Raw genomic sequence first — 15,206 nt, forward strand, 5'->3', positions numbered from 1 at the left:
AATTTCTAGCAAACAGTGGAAAATCACAAGTTAGCAGTAGTCTCAGCAGCTTCTAACGTTCAGTTATTATCAATTATCATCTTTTTTAATTATTAAAGAATGAGATGTATTGGATACCACCAATGAAATTACTGTATTTAGTTTGATAGTATGTCACATGTTATACTATCCATTCTGTTGTTGCTGTATAGTTAATGAGGTTATCTATGGGATCCTTTTTAAAGAGCTTAAGTGTCGGCACTTAAATGTATGATACCAGAATATGAATTACATACAGTATAAATAGCATGTGTAACTGTATATATTCAGATACAGTTACAAGCCTTTAAACTGAGTTACTGAAATTTTATGACTCAGACTTGCAAAGTATGATTTTAAAACAACCTTTATACAGTGTACGGCAACCACTGAGTCCTCTATCGCACCAACACATAAGTTCTACAGCATGTACTGTATATTATCTGGCTGTGTGCCTTTTTCTTTCTTCCAAGCAAGACTCTTTTAAGTTCAGATTTCTGAGAAGTAAAGGCATCACTGTCGATGAAAGAAGAAAGAAAGAGAGAAGCAATTAGTGAGTCATTGTCAACAATGGATATGAGAAAAATGTGTACATTTCGAACTGTGTGGGCTGAAAAACTAAAATGTCAGAGTATTTAAGTATCTCCATCTTGTTTCGCCTTTAATTATAAATTCGGGGGGGAATTATGACATGCTAAAAGCTTCCATTATGTGCTGAAGCTTCATTTCAGTATTTCTAAACATAGCTTACTTTCAATTCAGTAAGTATACACTCACACGGCAGACCCACACTCTAACCTTTGTGTAACTGAGGTATGAAACAAATTGAAATCAGTTACATAATAAAAAAATAAAATTGAATTACGAGTTCTTCATGCACTCGGTCAACTATGCGCAGGTCAGCCTTGCAGTTACTTTGCCCTTTGCATTGAAAAGCTGCTTAATTGCTTTTCCACCCAACATATTTGATTTCCTTGTGAATTTGACTACAGTCAGATCCTCTTCCTACTCATGTGCCTGATCTTTAGCACGCAGTACTATCTATGTCTATGTTTTTATACATTTATGACTCATGATTAAGATACGTAGAGGTTTTATTTTACCCTCTAATGGAGTAGTATATGTTTTTGTCTTGTACATGTAGTTGTTAGAACTCATTTCCCAACCTTAAGTTAAGATCTATGTCATCACACAAATATGCTCGATAATTTGAAAAGGATTAGTCTTTTACTTCCTCAAAATACAAAGAGATTTTTTGTCAAGTTTATACATGTTATTCAATCTGTTGTTGAGCAGTTCAGCAGACATGGGAGGTTTCCTAATTGGGGAGTTTAAGCTTTTGATACTATATTCTACTCCACACTATATATAAAAAATAAAAGCACATTAATAAACTGGTTGGCCCTATTATTTCTCATGAAGTTGTTGTTTTTTTAATCACAATGATGGTTTTTCAGCTGCCAGAAAAGGTAAACTTGTAAGTACAGGTCATGGTGAGGTAGCTTATATTTCTGGGCCCATTCTGTTGTTTGGTGATGTGTTTGTCTTTTTTTCCATGGATTATAAAAAGAGTGAAGTAGGAGGGTTTACATCGAGCAATAAAAGAATTTTAGTATCAGATGAGAGGCTGTCGGAGCGCCTCTAATTCTTGAATGGACATGTAACGCTCCGATTGACTCATCACTACAAACATTGGCCAGTTGGTTCTTGGTGATTCTAGCACATTGCATAAGTAGAAGGTATAAGACTGTGTACATAAAAACTTTACGAGAGAATCAACTCCCAAGCTTTGTGCTACACAGAAAGCTACAGCTTGAAATTCCGCTGCCTACGGCTCTAATAACAGGGTGAATGGAGAGGCTGTGCTTTGTAAAACTTGTTAAATACATTCAACCGCTTGAATAGATTTACTTTCAGATTATCGACCATTTTTGATTCAATTCGGCAGCTGTAGTGCAGTGATTTGTTCCTGATTGCCACGTCAAAGAGTTGAATATGCTTGGACTGATTTGAATCTTTATCTGTCTCCTTTAGCCTGCTACAAGAAATTAGTGCTGAGGCTCATGGGTACAGTAGCATAGTAGTATTTTGAGCCATTCAGCATATCAAACTGATGGAAAAAAATCATTATCTCTCTCTCTCTCTCTCTCTCTCCATATATATATATATGTGTGTGTGTGTGTGTGTGTGTGTGTGTGTGTGTATTATCCAGGATCCTCTTGTGTCATTAACAGTGAATTGTCAAGTGTAAATTATTTTCACTTGGAAAAATACTTCTGATACTATTTTTTTTTCCACGTCACCAGTCACCAATGAATATTTTGAATAAGATGCAGGACTCACTTTTTCTCAACTTGAAAGTTTACTGAGTATAAAAAAACTAAAGCCTGTTCTGGGGAGGTTGTCATTCTGAAAAAATTAGGACCACACTTTATCACAACTGAACTCCTGGAATGCAGTAAACATCACAGATTTATATCTAACTGTGTGAGAGCGTCCAAAAGTGGAATTTTTCTATGGATTTTATCTTTAATAAATCATTGTTGACACGAAGGTTAGGCAACTGAGCTTGGCTTAATTTCTCTGGACAGATCTGGGTATTATGATCAATGGACAGGTGATAAAGTAAATATTAGAGTCATTCACAGGATCGTTCCTGTATGAATGTCAGTGGGCATGGAATTGGACATTCAGCAGATCATAAAGGTGCATTATTTTGCTCTTCTGCTCCCGGATCGTTCAACTAGTTCCACTATTTTGTTGCTAGTTGTGACAACAGCAAAAAGTGAACTAAACTAGAGGTCCTGGAGTTACATGTATATACCAAAAAGTACCACAGAGTGAGAAAAATGCTCCAAGTCTGCAGGTATGCTGGCAAATGTGATTAATTACCTTGTGTTTTCTCTGTGGGCATGACGCTAGGAGAAGTTTGCTGTCTACTGTGTATGTGTACAATTTTATCCATGTTCCCTGTCTGATTCAGTTGTGCAGTGCTGTATTTCTGATGCTCAGACTCTCTTATTTTCCAGATCTTTCTGCAGCTGTCCAGAAGTTCTCCCAGTCCCTGCAGGAGTTCCAGTTTGAATGCATAGGTGATGCAGAGACAGATGATGAGGTGAACATTGGTAAGTTTAGTCTTGCTCTGGTTTGGAGGGCACAGTCTTTCATGTCTTCCTCTGTGCTCTTCCCAATTAGTTGGATTGTCACCTCTATTGGGGCCTTCTCTGACATTTCCGTTAGAATTGTCTTGGGAGGTACTTGAACACAATTGGATGCACTCGTTGCACGCAACATAAGAGCAAGTGTTCTCTGGTTAAGGAGCGAGTGCTAAAATATGATATTATTATATTCGAGCAATTTTACATCAGTGAAAAGTAGGTAATAGAATAGTAAAAGGTTTTTTCAGACATATTGGGAACTGTTTTCAGACTAAATTAAGCACACTCCACAAATTCTCGGAATGGGATTTGGCTTTGAGTATAGATCTTAAAGTTGTCTGCGATGCATGTATAATTAATGCTATTGATTTGTTTATGATGCTTCCCCTCTATCTTTTCAAGCCTATAAGAGATCAAAGGGACTAATTGTGATCAGTGTCAGAGATTAATGGAGGTGCGAACCCCCGAGCTTCCAACAGGAATATGAAAGCAGCTGTGCAGAGGGCCTCTCTGGCTCTAATGGGCAGGACTACCAGTCTGGCCTCTTCTTCTTCTTCTTTTTTTTTTTTTGGGGCTGCTCATTATCCCCAGCTTGAGTCCTTCGCTCTGTAGAGCTGGAGACTGCAGAATTACTGTCCATCTGTGAGGGCTAGACTGGATATCGACCTCCTCTACATGAGGCTGTAATGTTCATCTGAATGCATAATGAATAGTCCTTTTTCCCATTTTTTCTCACAAAGCTGCAGCAGCTGTATGATAGGCAGGGGTTGAGGAAACCAATTATGCTTATTGGAAAAACCCACACCCAAATATATGCCTCATTAGAATCAAGCATTCTTTAATTTGAGACAGTGCACCTCTTTCTGGCTTTCAATCAAGACCGGTGTTTATCTTAGATTGAACAATGGATATTTTAGATGCCCACCTGTTATGTAGCTGTACCTGCCTTGTATTTACCACAGTGTACCACTGTGTAAACCACTGGCACAATAGAAACGGCTCAGATGACAAAACCATGGGCCTCTGTTGGGAAGCAGTTTATTGACTGTGTAATGTAGACAATGACAATTTCATTTGGGAGGTTTTTAATCAAGCGTGGATGCAACATTGGCATAAATAACATCATGAAATTGAAAATACTTTAATACTATATAATACTCTGTGGGATTTTAAATTCTTTGCATACACAACACACAATTTCTGGGCTCCATAATTGAACCAAGTATGTTATTTTGTGTGTAAGTGTTGAGTTTAAATGCTCAATATCTTTTTAAAATGAAATGATTTCCTCACACTCTAAGCGATACAGCTATGTTCCCCTCACCATCTCAGAGAGAAAAGGCCATGATTACTATTTGAGGAAAAAAATGAAACAGCCTGGTGAAATCAATCAAGTCATCAATGAAACTGAGCTTTCTGACTGACATAGCTAGACCCTTGCGTGAATGCCAGCCATGATCTTGATGCAGTATTGGTATAGTTCACTTTGATGCTCCCAACTTCCCTGCATAACATCGGGATCCTGTATGTGCTGCCAGACGGGTTCACCTGACCTTTTATTGATTTCGCTCTATGACTTCCTGCAGTGACATTCACATTCCACGCCAGTTATCTAGGAATCAATGGGGCCAAAAGATTGATGTGGCTATAGAAATTTAAATTTTTAGAAAAGTTACATGCCCTTCTCTCAGAAGGTCAATCCTTTAGTCTCCAAGAACTGTTCAGAGCCTTCTGGGGTGGAACAAGTCAGGTGTGCTGTAAATCTAGATCTAAAATCTTAAATATCAAGCGGAAAGCCAACATTTAAACCCATAACATTGATCAAAAATATAAATGTCTTCATATAGCATGCAGGAAAAGTATATATATGGTACATTTTTGTTTTTGTATATGCTAATCTTTCCACATTTGTTTCTCTCATGATGTGAATTTTATGTCATGCAGTGATTCATCAGGTCTATTGTCTTTCCTCCATTTACCAGTAAATGATATGCAAGCTGTAACCTCACTTTGACTCCCATTTCCTTTCTTTGGAGTCTTATCTTGTCCCATCAGTGGCTCCAGCTGTGCCCTTTACCCCCTGAGAGGTTTACGCTGTTGATAAAGGAGCTAGTGGCATTAATAGGAGGCCAGCACGCCTGTAGGATCACTGGCACAAAATCATTGCTCCCTGGTCTTTAAAAGCTTTGGTGTTTAAATGGACCAAAGTGTCTGAGATGATGCATGGGTCCCCATGCCAGGCCGTCGCCGCAGATAATGATGTTACTGTGTTGGCAAGCAGAGCAGCTCGACCGCTGCTAAATGGCTGAACACGGGGTGACACAGGGGCTGACCAACAGAGGCCACACTGTATCTGGCCTTCTATTTAATGAAGCTGTGAAGCTATCAAGGCACAATCGCTGGCAGATAAGGTTCCATGTATTATATGCTGAATTCATCTGGCCCTGCAAAATGTAATATAAGCTACTGAGGTATAGCCCAGATGGCAGGAACATATCTCTACCACATCAGTCTCTCCTACATTGTGACAGTATATTGTAAAGCGTAGTAGGGGAAGAAAATAAAGCAAAGCAATCAGTAGGTTCCATTCAATTGAAGTATTGTTTTTTACTGCTAGTCTTGGTTTTAAATTGGACAGCTGCATGATTTTATTAGGTTCTAAAATATGCTGCAGTGAAAGCTCTGAAGCTCCACTGCAAATAAACATTTTAGCGCCATGCTACAGTGCTCGTGGGGTGCCAGGAACATCTGATGTTTAACGACAGTGCTACTGTGAATGTAACAGTGTACTTGCTCAATGGTGACCATAATGTGCATGATGTGCCATACATGTTGATGCATTTATTGACCAAACATACAGTATTTCACTTTTAACATGGTGTCGTATACGTTATCTTTCTTTATATTTCAGCCCAGTCATTCAAAGAGTTCTCCGAGCTGTTGAATACTGTTGAAGAGGAAAGAAGGCGCTTGGTAAGAATGCAGTTTTGAATATTTGTTGTTTTTTATTTTTTATTTCACAAATAGAAAAATGCAATAATAAAAAGGGGAAAACTATGTATAACTGCTCACATATTGCGAAAGAAAGTGTTACTTGAGGTTAGTTCTATTGTGTCCCTTGAAGACACTATTTATAACTTGATTTAAAAAAAGACATTGAAATCACAATCCAAAACATCATGCATAGACTATTTGCTGTCTTTGCATGTCTATAGTTTACATATCTCCAATCTTTTTTAATGCTCTCAATAAATTAGATAACATTTGTTTGCTTTCAAATCCACTTTTGTCTTTGTATTTAATAGTAGCCAACCAAGAAAATAACCAACAACCATCACATAATGTGGGTGAGGGTGCAGTGGGGTGATGCTATGAATTAGAATGCTAATGATTATTCAGGTGTAATTAACAAAAATATGTAATTATAATTATAACCTGGTCTAAACTGTTCCTGCTAGCAATCAAAGTGTCAGATGATTGACAGTAAACAGAACATAATTTAATATACAATATCTAATAATATGAAAATGCTTCATCGTTTTTTATGTGATGGATTATTGAGCTCAGATCATTTTTAGACCTTGAAACCTTTTTTTTTTCATGTTGCACAAAAAGTGGCAGCTATGGCTCTGTGTAAAGGTCGGCAAACAAGCCTCCAAATATGCTGAATGTCTGCAGACAAACCAGGCATGACGTAAAGGGCAAGGGCAATGGAGGTGGGGGGGTCGGGGTGAATGTCCCACCCAGTGTAAGAATGTTGCAGAATTGGAGCCTTCCCCCCATGCAATGACATGCAGAAAAAAAAGACCATTTTGTAAATTTCTAAAAACAAAAGTCAGTAAGAGCATCTGCTTAACTGGTTTTAACACTTTTCTAAGGATAACACATTTAATAAAAAATTGGTGCTGTCATATTTGTATTCATTTGTGCTGGTGCAAAGGATTAAATCTGTATGTTTCTAGTCTCACATAGCCTTAAGTCATAGGAGGAACTGAAAGAGAAAGACAAGTACAGAATATATATAGTGCAGTGCCTTGTAATTTATTGATAAAATTTCAAAAAAGAAAACTTTTGCATTTCTTTTTGACTATCTTAGCGTGCTGAAAAAAGTAAAACATCCTCAGCTTTATCACTATGTTGCTCTGTTTGTGCAGAAAAAAAAAAACTGAACTTTGGGATTGACTTGTAAAAGTAGACATTATAGAGGGGTGGTGGTGAAAGGTGCCTGAGGGTAGGAATTACCTCAGTTCACAGACTTCAGTTGTGCATCCGATTTAAGTCTGTTATGCAAATGAGATCAGCTGCAGGTTTGCATTGACAGGTGTGTAACTACCTGAGACATTTTTATTAGGACTCCGTTTTACTTGTGAAAGAGCAGATTACAAAGTTGTTGTTTTTTTCAGTCTACGAGTGTGTGTTACTGAAACAGATTTTGTTTGGAATATCACCTTAAACTGGGAGCCCTGGTGGGATTTTTAGGACTACAACTCTGAAGTTAAAAGGTAATTCTACGATATGAGAATAACGTTATTAAGCCACTAAAGCAGCTATACTGGACGTCTACTTGACTATACAGTGTGTAGACAAGACCTTACTGCAGTAGCTGCTAAAACACAGACTCGTCCTATAGAGATTGCATATAAAGGCTGAAATTTATGTGATGTCTCAATGTGAGCCTTTTTCCGACTGACATTCAAAGCGCGGCTAAATTTTATGATAGAAAGGTTTGCCCTTTGAAGATGTGGGTCACCTCTGTGCAGGCCATGTAGCTTTATGGAATATTGTGTCATCCTAATCAATTTGACAGGCATAAAGCTGCCGTTCATAAATTCATATAGCCTGTAGAGTGGTTATTTTTGGCTGGACTGCAGCAGGTCAGCCCTATAATTGCAAAAGTCTATATCCGACTGACTGACTGAGTGATGAAGTTACACCACTGGTCGACAGAGTGTTACATCCTCAGGGGGTTTAAAGCAGTTCTACATACACGGTCCAGCCATATACTAGGTTGTGACCTCTGATTCCTGTAAATTATTTAATTGCTGTATATGATGCATTACCTGTAACACCCCCCGTCAGATATTAGCCACTCCTATCTGGCTAATATCCGGAAGAAAAAGACATTTGCTTTTAATTGAAGTAGTAATTTTATAATCTCATCTTTTTGTGATTCCTAATCAATCAGTAATGCAGTATAGCAAGTGCAGTCATCCTTTTCTTTATCTTACAGAATTCAGTTTGTCGGAATTCGTGAGCGCATACAGCTACATTTGCACTAACCTTTAGTCGATCCTGGTCTTTGTGTGCTTAGCCTGCAGCATGAAAATACAGCAAACACTGCAAGTTATCATATGGATACGAATCCCCAGTTTATTTTCTGTTAGCAAAAGGTCAGAGAGAGACAGTAGCAAAGGGACACACATTTCTATTAGAAAGTTGTGGATTACAACACATTTATCAGAATCCTTTTGGATGCAAAGACAGTGTGTGACATACTCGCCAGTAAACTCAGTGTGACAGGGGGCTGGTCGGCTCTCACTGTCCCTGGTGTTTCAAATTAAGCTCTGGCATGCGGTTGTGACTCTGTCTTCCTGTTGTAGTGGTGGTCATTTGATGGCTGTCAAGGATGATCAAGGCATATTTTGGCATATTGAGTTACATGGCAGCTAAAACAGACATTTTTTTGGAGTGTATGTTGCAAAGAGAATGCATACAGTACATATTTTGAGGTCAGGCATCTGGATGGGAAGCACAAAGAGGGAACACTGTTTTACAGTTTGATGTGTTTACCGCATTTGTATGCAGAAATGATAGAAACGCTGAAAGAAGAGAAATACATATTAATGCAGGTGTTTGCAGGTTTATTTTTAAAAAAAGCATCAAATTTCAAAGGGCGAAAAGAAACAAAAACAAATCAAGATGACAAGCGGAGACGCGGCTGAACTGGATAACAGAAATTAAATGACACCACAGCTCAGAAGTAGGACTTTGCAAAGTAATTGAAGTAAACTTAATAAATCAAAGCAGCTATGAGTAGTCACAGCGGCTATAAGATGGAGTACTTCATTCAGCTGTGATAGATTTAATAAGTAAAAAACTATTCATAGCACACACACACACACACACACACACTCCCACTTTCATATGTGCCTCTCTACTTGCTTGAAAAGCATCCTCTTTGCATCATCTCTTTTCTATTCACCTTGCAGTCTTCAGTCTCACCACATCACAGGAATATGCGAGAATGTCTCTGATCTTTGCACTTTGAGCTGACTGTTCATTGTAATATTGGGGAAGTGAAGCTTATTCTCCATTTGCATGTATTCAAATCTCAGTATATGAGTGCCAGCAATGTAACTGATGTCATATGTAAACGTAGTATTTCTTTAATCCCCATAATATGGAAATTTACTTTGTTATATAGTTTTTCAAGAAGATCATAAAGAGGTGGTGCTTACTTTGAACTGAACTTTATACCTTTGCTGCTCCAATAAATGAGCTGTAAACTTGTAATGAGTCACCTCACTTTGAGATATAAAATTGTGACATTAATAATAATACCTGCTGTATATACTGTCCTCATGTTGAAGCTGTTTTTTTCATGAAACAGGCTGTGATTTATGCCAAGCACATTTGCATGTGCCAATTTCCAAAACTCTCTCTCCCATTTACTGTTTTTTTTTTATTTTACAATGCATCATTGACTTGCATGTAATTCAGTAACAGCAAACCATTTCCGCACTGTATTCATTAATTTGATAAAGATGCAGTCGAGCTCAACAAAGCCAAGACAAATGATAGAGAAACAACAAAGAAACTATTACAGAGAGACTCATATTGTTTCTTTACTGTCTGTCATAAGAACATATTTCATTTGAAAGTGAATAGTAGCGTTAGTTCTACAGTGACGTTCAGATTTTACCTGATTTTCTTATTGACAGTATATATATATATCAGAATGAGCCACAATGATACAACATTGGGAAAGACAGAATACAAACTACAATGCAGAGATGAGACACATGACTGTCAGGGAGAGCAGTGCCAAACATGCATTCTCAGCTGTCCATCATTGATTCTAATATTGACCAGTGTCACTTTTCGAACGACAAAAATCTTATCTGTCAACGCACTTTGCACTGAGCACCCTGTTTTTTTTCTTTTTTATCATAAACCATTCACTGTCACACGAGAGAGCACAGAGAGGAAATTCCTTAAATGTTTTCCAGATCAACGCTGTCATGGTGTGTGCATCTGGCTCGGTGGAAATGGCAGGAAAGTGCAAATGACTCGGAAGGTTTTCTTTCTGATCTTTGTGTAATTTGAAAGCAGTTGATCTCCAGAACTCAATTAGCGCATTTCAACTACACATGTACACCAAATATATGAAATATCTCTTAACAAGAGAAATATATTATCCTCAAATCATAAAATATTGCGAAATTTAATACTTGAGACTCTGTGCTGTACTTTAACCACAATCACCGCCAGATGGTTTTTCTATTTGCAAGGTGTGTTACTGCTAATAGATAACAGCACACAGATGTGGCAGTCATACAGACATTCGTAAAAAGAAACTTGTCACACTCACACTGAGTGGGTGTAAACCCAATAGCAGTAGTTGCTGAAATTAAACCCAGATTCCCCCCCCATCCCCCCATCCCCCCTTTTCTCCCATTTCACATCTGGACTGAATCTGGTGACTAAAAATAGAAGGACACAGACTGATAAGAGTCACTGAAACCCAGACATTTCAAAGCAGATGGAGAGGAAACCTGTGTGTCTTAAAACGAGCCCCCTGTCTTCTGTAGAATGTTAACTAGCATACTGTGTATCTAAGGTGCATCTGCTGCATGGGCTAGACTTTTACCAGTAGTCCAATTCCTGCAGGCCTTGTCAAGCATGAAGTGTTTTATTGTCTGTTGGCTTGGTGGGAGGCCAAGCTTGAAATTTTTTTGCTTGTGTACTTTGTGATTGGCTTACCAACAACCCAAAGTCTGTTATTCTAAGGGAAGACTTCCCAAATTCTATCTTTTTAAAAACATTTCTGCTATAATTCCCCTGCTGATAACCCTTTCAGCAGCATAAAAAGAGTGAAAGTGGTTCAAGTTCTGCATGGTTTGAGAAGGTTCAGCACTGCTGAACATGGATGGCATTTAGGAGTGGAAGGGCAGTGCCCTCATGTTGTGGCTTTGGAGTGATGATCGTATCCCCCTGAGAGGAAGCCTTTTATGGCTGCGGTGGAAAACAGATTGTATTTTCCTGTTTTTGTTGTTGCTTTTTTTTTCTAATTGAAGAGGAACAAACAAATCAGGTGTAGCTTTTTATATTCAGTTGTAGGTTTATATATTCCAAATTGTAAATGTAATATATACTAGTGCAGTTCAAAACATGCCAGGCTATCAGTATACACTACAATTTCACAATTTTCCCTAAATGCCAGAGACTACGATTTTGAGCTGAGCTGAAGTTAATCAGATGAAATGCAGTATCTGTTCAAAACGTGCCTGAGACATCCTGTACTGTGCCCTGAATGTACATAACAAGTTCCCGTGCGTGAGGAACAGGAACAATTCATTCTCTATAATAGTTCTTATCTATTGTAGGTCGATAGTAGACTTATTGTGTGTGTGTGTATATATATATATATATATATATATATATATGTATAGGAAATGTATGAAGAAAAACCACCACCAAATTCTTACGGCAAGTTCAAAAGTGATTTTCAAACAAACATCTTAAAATTGCTGAAGGACCCTGGTCATGTATGACAGATTGAGAAAAAACTAAAGACATATTCAATGTTCAATGCACTCTCAGCTCATTAATGAATCTAATATATGTGAAACCCCTATTTAGGGTGCAGTTTTTTCTTATGTAGGTTTTGAATTAGAGTAAAAAGCTGAGAATGTATGACAGTCCCTCTGTTCTTTAGAGCTATTGCTCAAATCTTAGACAGTGTGGCTGTATTCAACAAGCTGTAGCATCCTTATTTTGCTCTCAGTGTGAGATGCATGTTGTAATTCTGTTCTCCTTTTTCTGCTCTTCTATGAGATGAACAACAAAAATCCTCATGCTCCCTTAAGTGCTGATTTGCTGCACTGCGTTGCATTTATTTCCCATGTTGAGCATTTTCCTTTGGTTTACATTTTCTTCAACAGCCTTTAAACACATACAATTACACATAATTTGTCTATGCCACAGAACTGAAACCAAATGGTTTAAAGTGTGTCTCTGTGTGGAGTGAGGCATATGCTGCTGCTGTTTTCTTAGGATTTAACAGTACAGTAACTCAGCTCTGTGGGTACCTTGTGTGCTGGCCTGTGAACTGAGGAATGTCCCGTTGACCCTGAAACAACAGTGTAAAATAAAGGCAGTCATTGTTCTCAGCGATATCCATGGTGGCTTGTTTAATGAAAGACTGAAGAGTATTTGGAACAGACAGTATTAAACCTCTGTGCCATCCACCCCACAGCTAAAATGAGCCTCAGTTAACCTGAGCCAGGATATCACTGTGTGAATATCACATTTCACCTCAGTAATGCATATACTGTATACTCAAAGTCCAAATATTAAAGTCTGTGTAAAGGAAAATCAGAGATTTGTTTTTAAACACATTAAACATGTTAGAGAATAATTGCTGAAAACATGTGAAAAGACTGTGAGCTACTGTATGTAGAACTGAATTGTGGAGTTAGAGCGTTAAACTGTTTTTCACCATTTCTGTGTTCAAGATTTTTTGGGCGGGTCTGAAACGGTGGCTTGATGACGTAGAGGGGTTACTAGCATGACCCCTCCCCCAATATATAAACACTAGAGAGCACGTACTCATAGTTACTATTTTTACAACAGAAAGTTGTATAAACATAAAAAGACAACTGGAATTCACTCCGGATAATCCGCTGTTACTGGTGAACGGGGCCATTTTCGGTCAATGTTAGCGCCCGAGGAGTTATTTTAAACCCGACTGAAGAGTCTGTTGATGGGTGGAGCTGCCAGCGGCTTCAGCTTCAGTACCAGCTGTCCCCAACAGGAGGAAGAGCATTTGCCGGGCAGCACTTCACCAAAAAGCATGCTGTTAGAGGCAGTTGCTCCAAGGGTGATAGCCACAATGAAGCCACCAAGGACTTTCCAGAAGAGAAGTGAGTAACGTTAAGTGCACTGAGCTCCATTGAAAAAAAGGCGATTTAACGTAACGATGATTGGTGATGGATCGCTTGTTAACTAGTCATTTAAGTTATTTATTAGGATCATGTACAGTGTTTAACATAAATGTTACTATTTGATTTACTGTACCAGAGTTAGCTTATAGCTAACTTTCATCTGCAGTCATGATTAAAACATATAACAGAACAATAACAAACAGTACAAAGCAAAAAACACGGAGGACGCATAATACAAAAATACGAAGCTGCACACAATAGCACATCACATACACCCACAATGCAACATTTACATACACAATATGTGCTGAATTAAACAGTGGCTCCTAACATCATTTATTTTTAAAATATCACTCATGTTGCTTGCCTTACACCTACAGACAAGGCTCTATTTGAAATTGTGTATTTTTATACGGGAGTTTAGTATGAGCGTTGTTGACTCATTTTGAAACTTAATTTATATATTTATAATTTATATACTTACTTTTTTAATCATTCGATTTTGGCTGGGTGGTTAATTACACATTTTTCTGTGTTGTGACAAACTCTGAACATATATTTATTATTGCTTTACCCAGACTTTAAACCACAGACTGCTCATGTAACAATAATATATATAGCCATGATTATAGTACTATTTTTTCTGGGATGCAAGATCTAAACTGAAAGTCGGCGTAATGTGATCCATTTCTTAACTGTGCGGTTGTTGTGATTTTAGGCTAATGGTTTCTTACTGTAGCAGCTTATTGAAGGGTTGAGCAAAGTGGTTTTATCTATTTATCCGATCTTTATGTTGATCTAATTTGTGTCTGAATCTCACTTTATTTTCACTCATCTATTAAAAATGAAAAAAAATCCAAGCAAAGAATAAAAACACCTTCTATCTTACAGGTTTCCTGCCAAAGCATTATTTCAACAAAGCAAAGCAACATTGACCTGGTGTGTTCCAGGTGTGTCTCCAGATCATGTGTGTTGGTTGAGATAAACCTGGAGCACAAATATCATAGAAGCTGATGAATGTCACCGTTTTAAAATCCTGTTCATGCTGCATTGCAGAGATTCCTTTCCTTCCCGCTGCTCTCGCTGTCTTTATACTTTGTGCTTGTTATGTGTCACTTCAGTATGGTAGGGTCACAGATTCCTCTGATGGAAAGCATTTTTACTTCTGATGCAAACAGTCAGTCTGGAGACAGCTGTTTCTTGGAAAGTGCGGCGAGCAAAGGAGGTATTTAGGCAGTCACCAGAAGAGCTGTTTGCTGACATAATGTCGCTCGTCTTCGGTAAAGAGGAACCGGATCCGACAGAGCCGGGCGTGCAGAAGTACCTCTCCGAGACGAGATTTTTTTTTATGTTCCAATATATCAGTCTGAAGGTTCCCTATAAATATATTAATTAATACATGAAATATAGCACTTGAATATTTATGTTACTTCAGCTGACAAATTATCATGCTCACTCTGGATCCTCGGTAAACTCCACCTGCCAGCTTTACTAACTTCCTGACAGCTACCCGCATTTTTGACACATGTTTGACAGTTGGGTCGGTGTTGTAAATGTTTAGTCTCAGTGCATTGGGACCGCAGTGTCGGGACAGCTGTACTTTTTGCACCGGCTCTTCCACATCATCTGTTCCGCTCACACACCTGAGTGACAGCAAAGTCTCCTGTTTTGACACACCGGTATCATGAGTAAATAAATATTAACGCTATTTTTAAATTACTCAAGCTTGTCATTTCACCCTGCAGAGTTCATACTTAATGTGAGGTGTTTCAAACGTTAACCTTTTCTGTTCTAACCATCAGATAACATAAATGTATGTTAAAAATGGTTATGATTATGGTTATCTCTTTCTCAGAAGATAGGA

The 15,206-nt window shown here is 38.1% G+C and overlaps 1 protein-coding gene across 4 annotated transcripts in view; it reads left to right on the top strand.

Annotated features, from left to right (window-relative positions):
• The window catches only part of LOC122983360 (rho GTPase-activating protein 42), a 61,522-nt gene that overhangs the window by 13,980 nt on the left and 32,336 nt on the right, over positions 1-15,206 (top strand). For all 4 annotated transcript variants that reach the window (XM_044353057.1, XM_044353059.1, XM_044353056.1 and 1 more), the window contains exons 2-3: positions 3,048-3,143; positions 6,088-6,149. In XM_044353057.1, coding sequence (XP_044208992.1) covers positions 3,048-3,143; positions 6,088-6,149 — 158 coding nt within the window. The remainder of the gene's footprint in view (positions 1-3,047; positions 3,144-6,087; positions 6,150-15,206) is intronic.

This window comes from Thunnus albacares, chromosome 6 (genome assembly GCF_914725855.1).
Source record: "Thunnus albacares chromosome 6, fThuAlb1.1, whole genome shotgun sequence".
NCBI lineage: Eukaryota > Metazoa > Chordata > Actinopteri > Scombriformes > Scombridae > Thunnus > Thunnus albacares.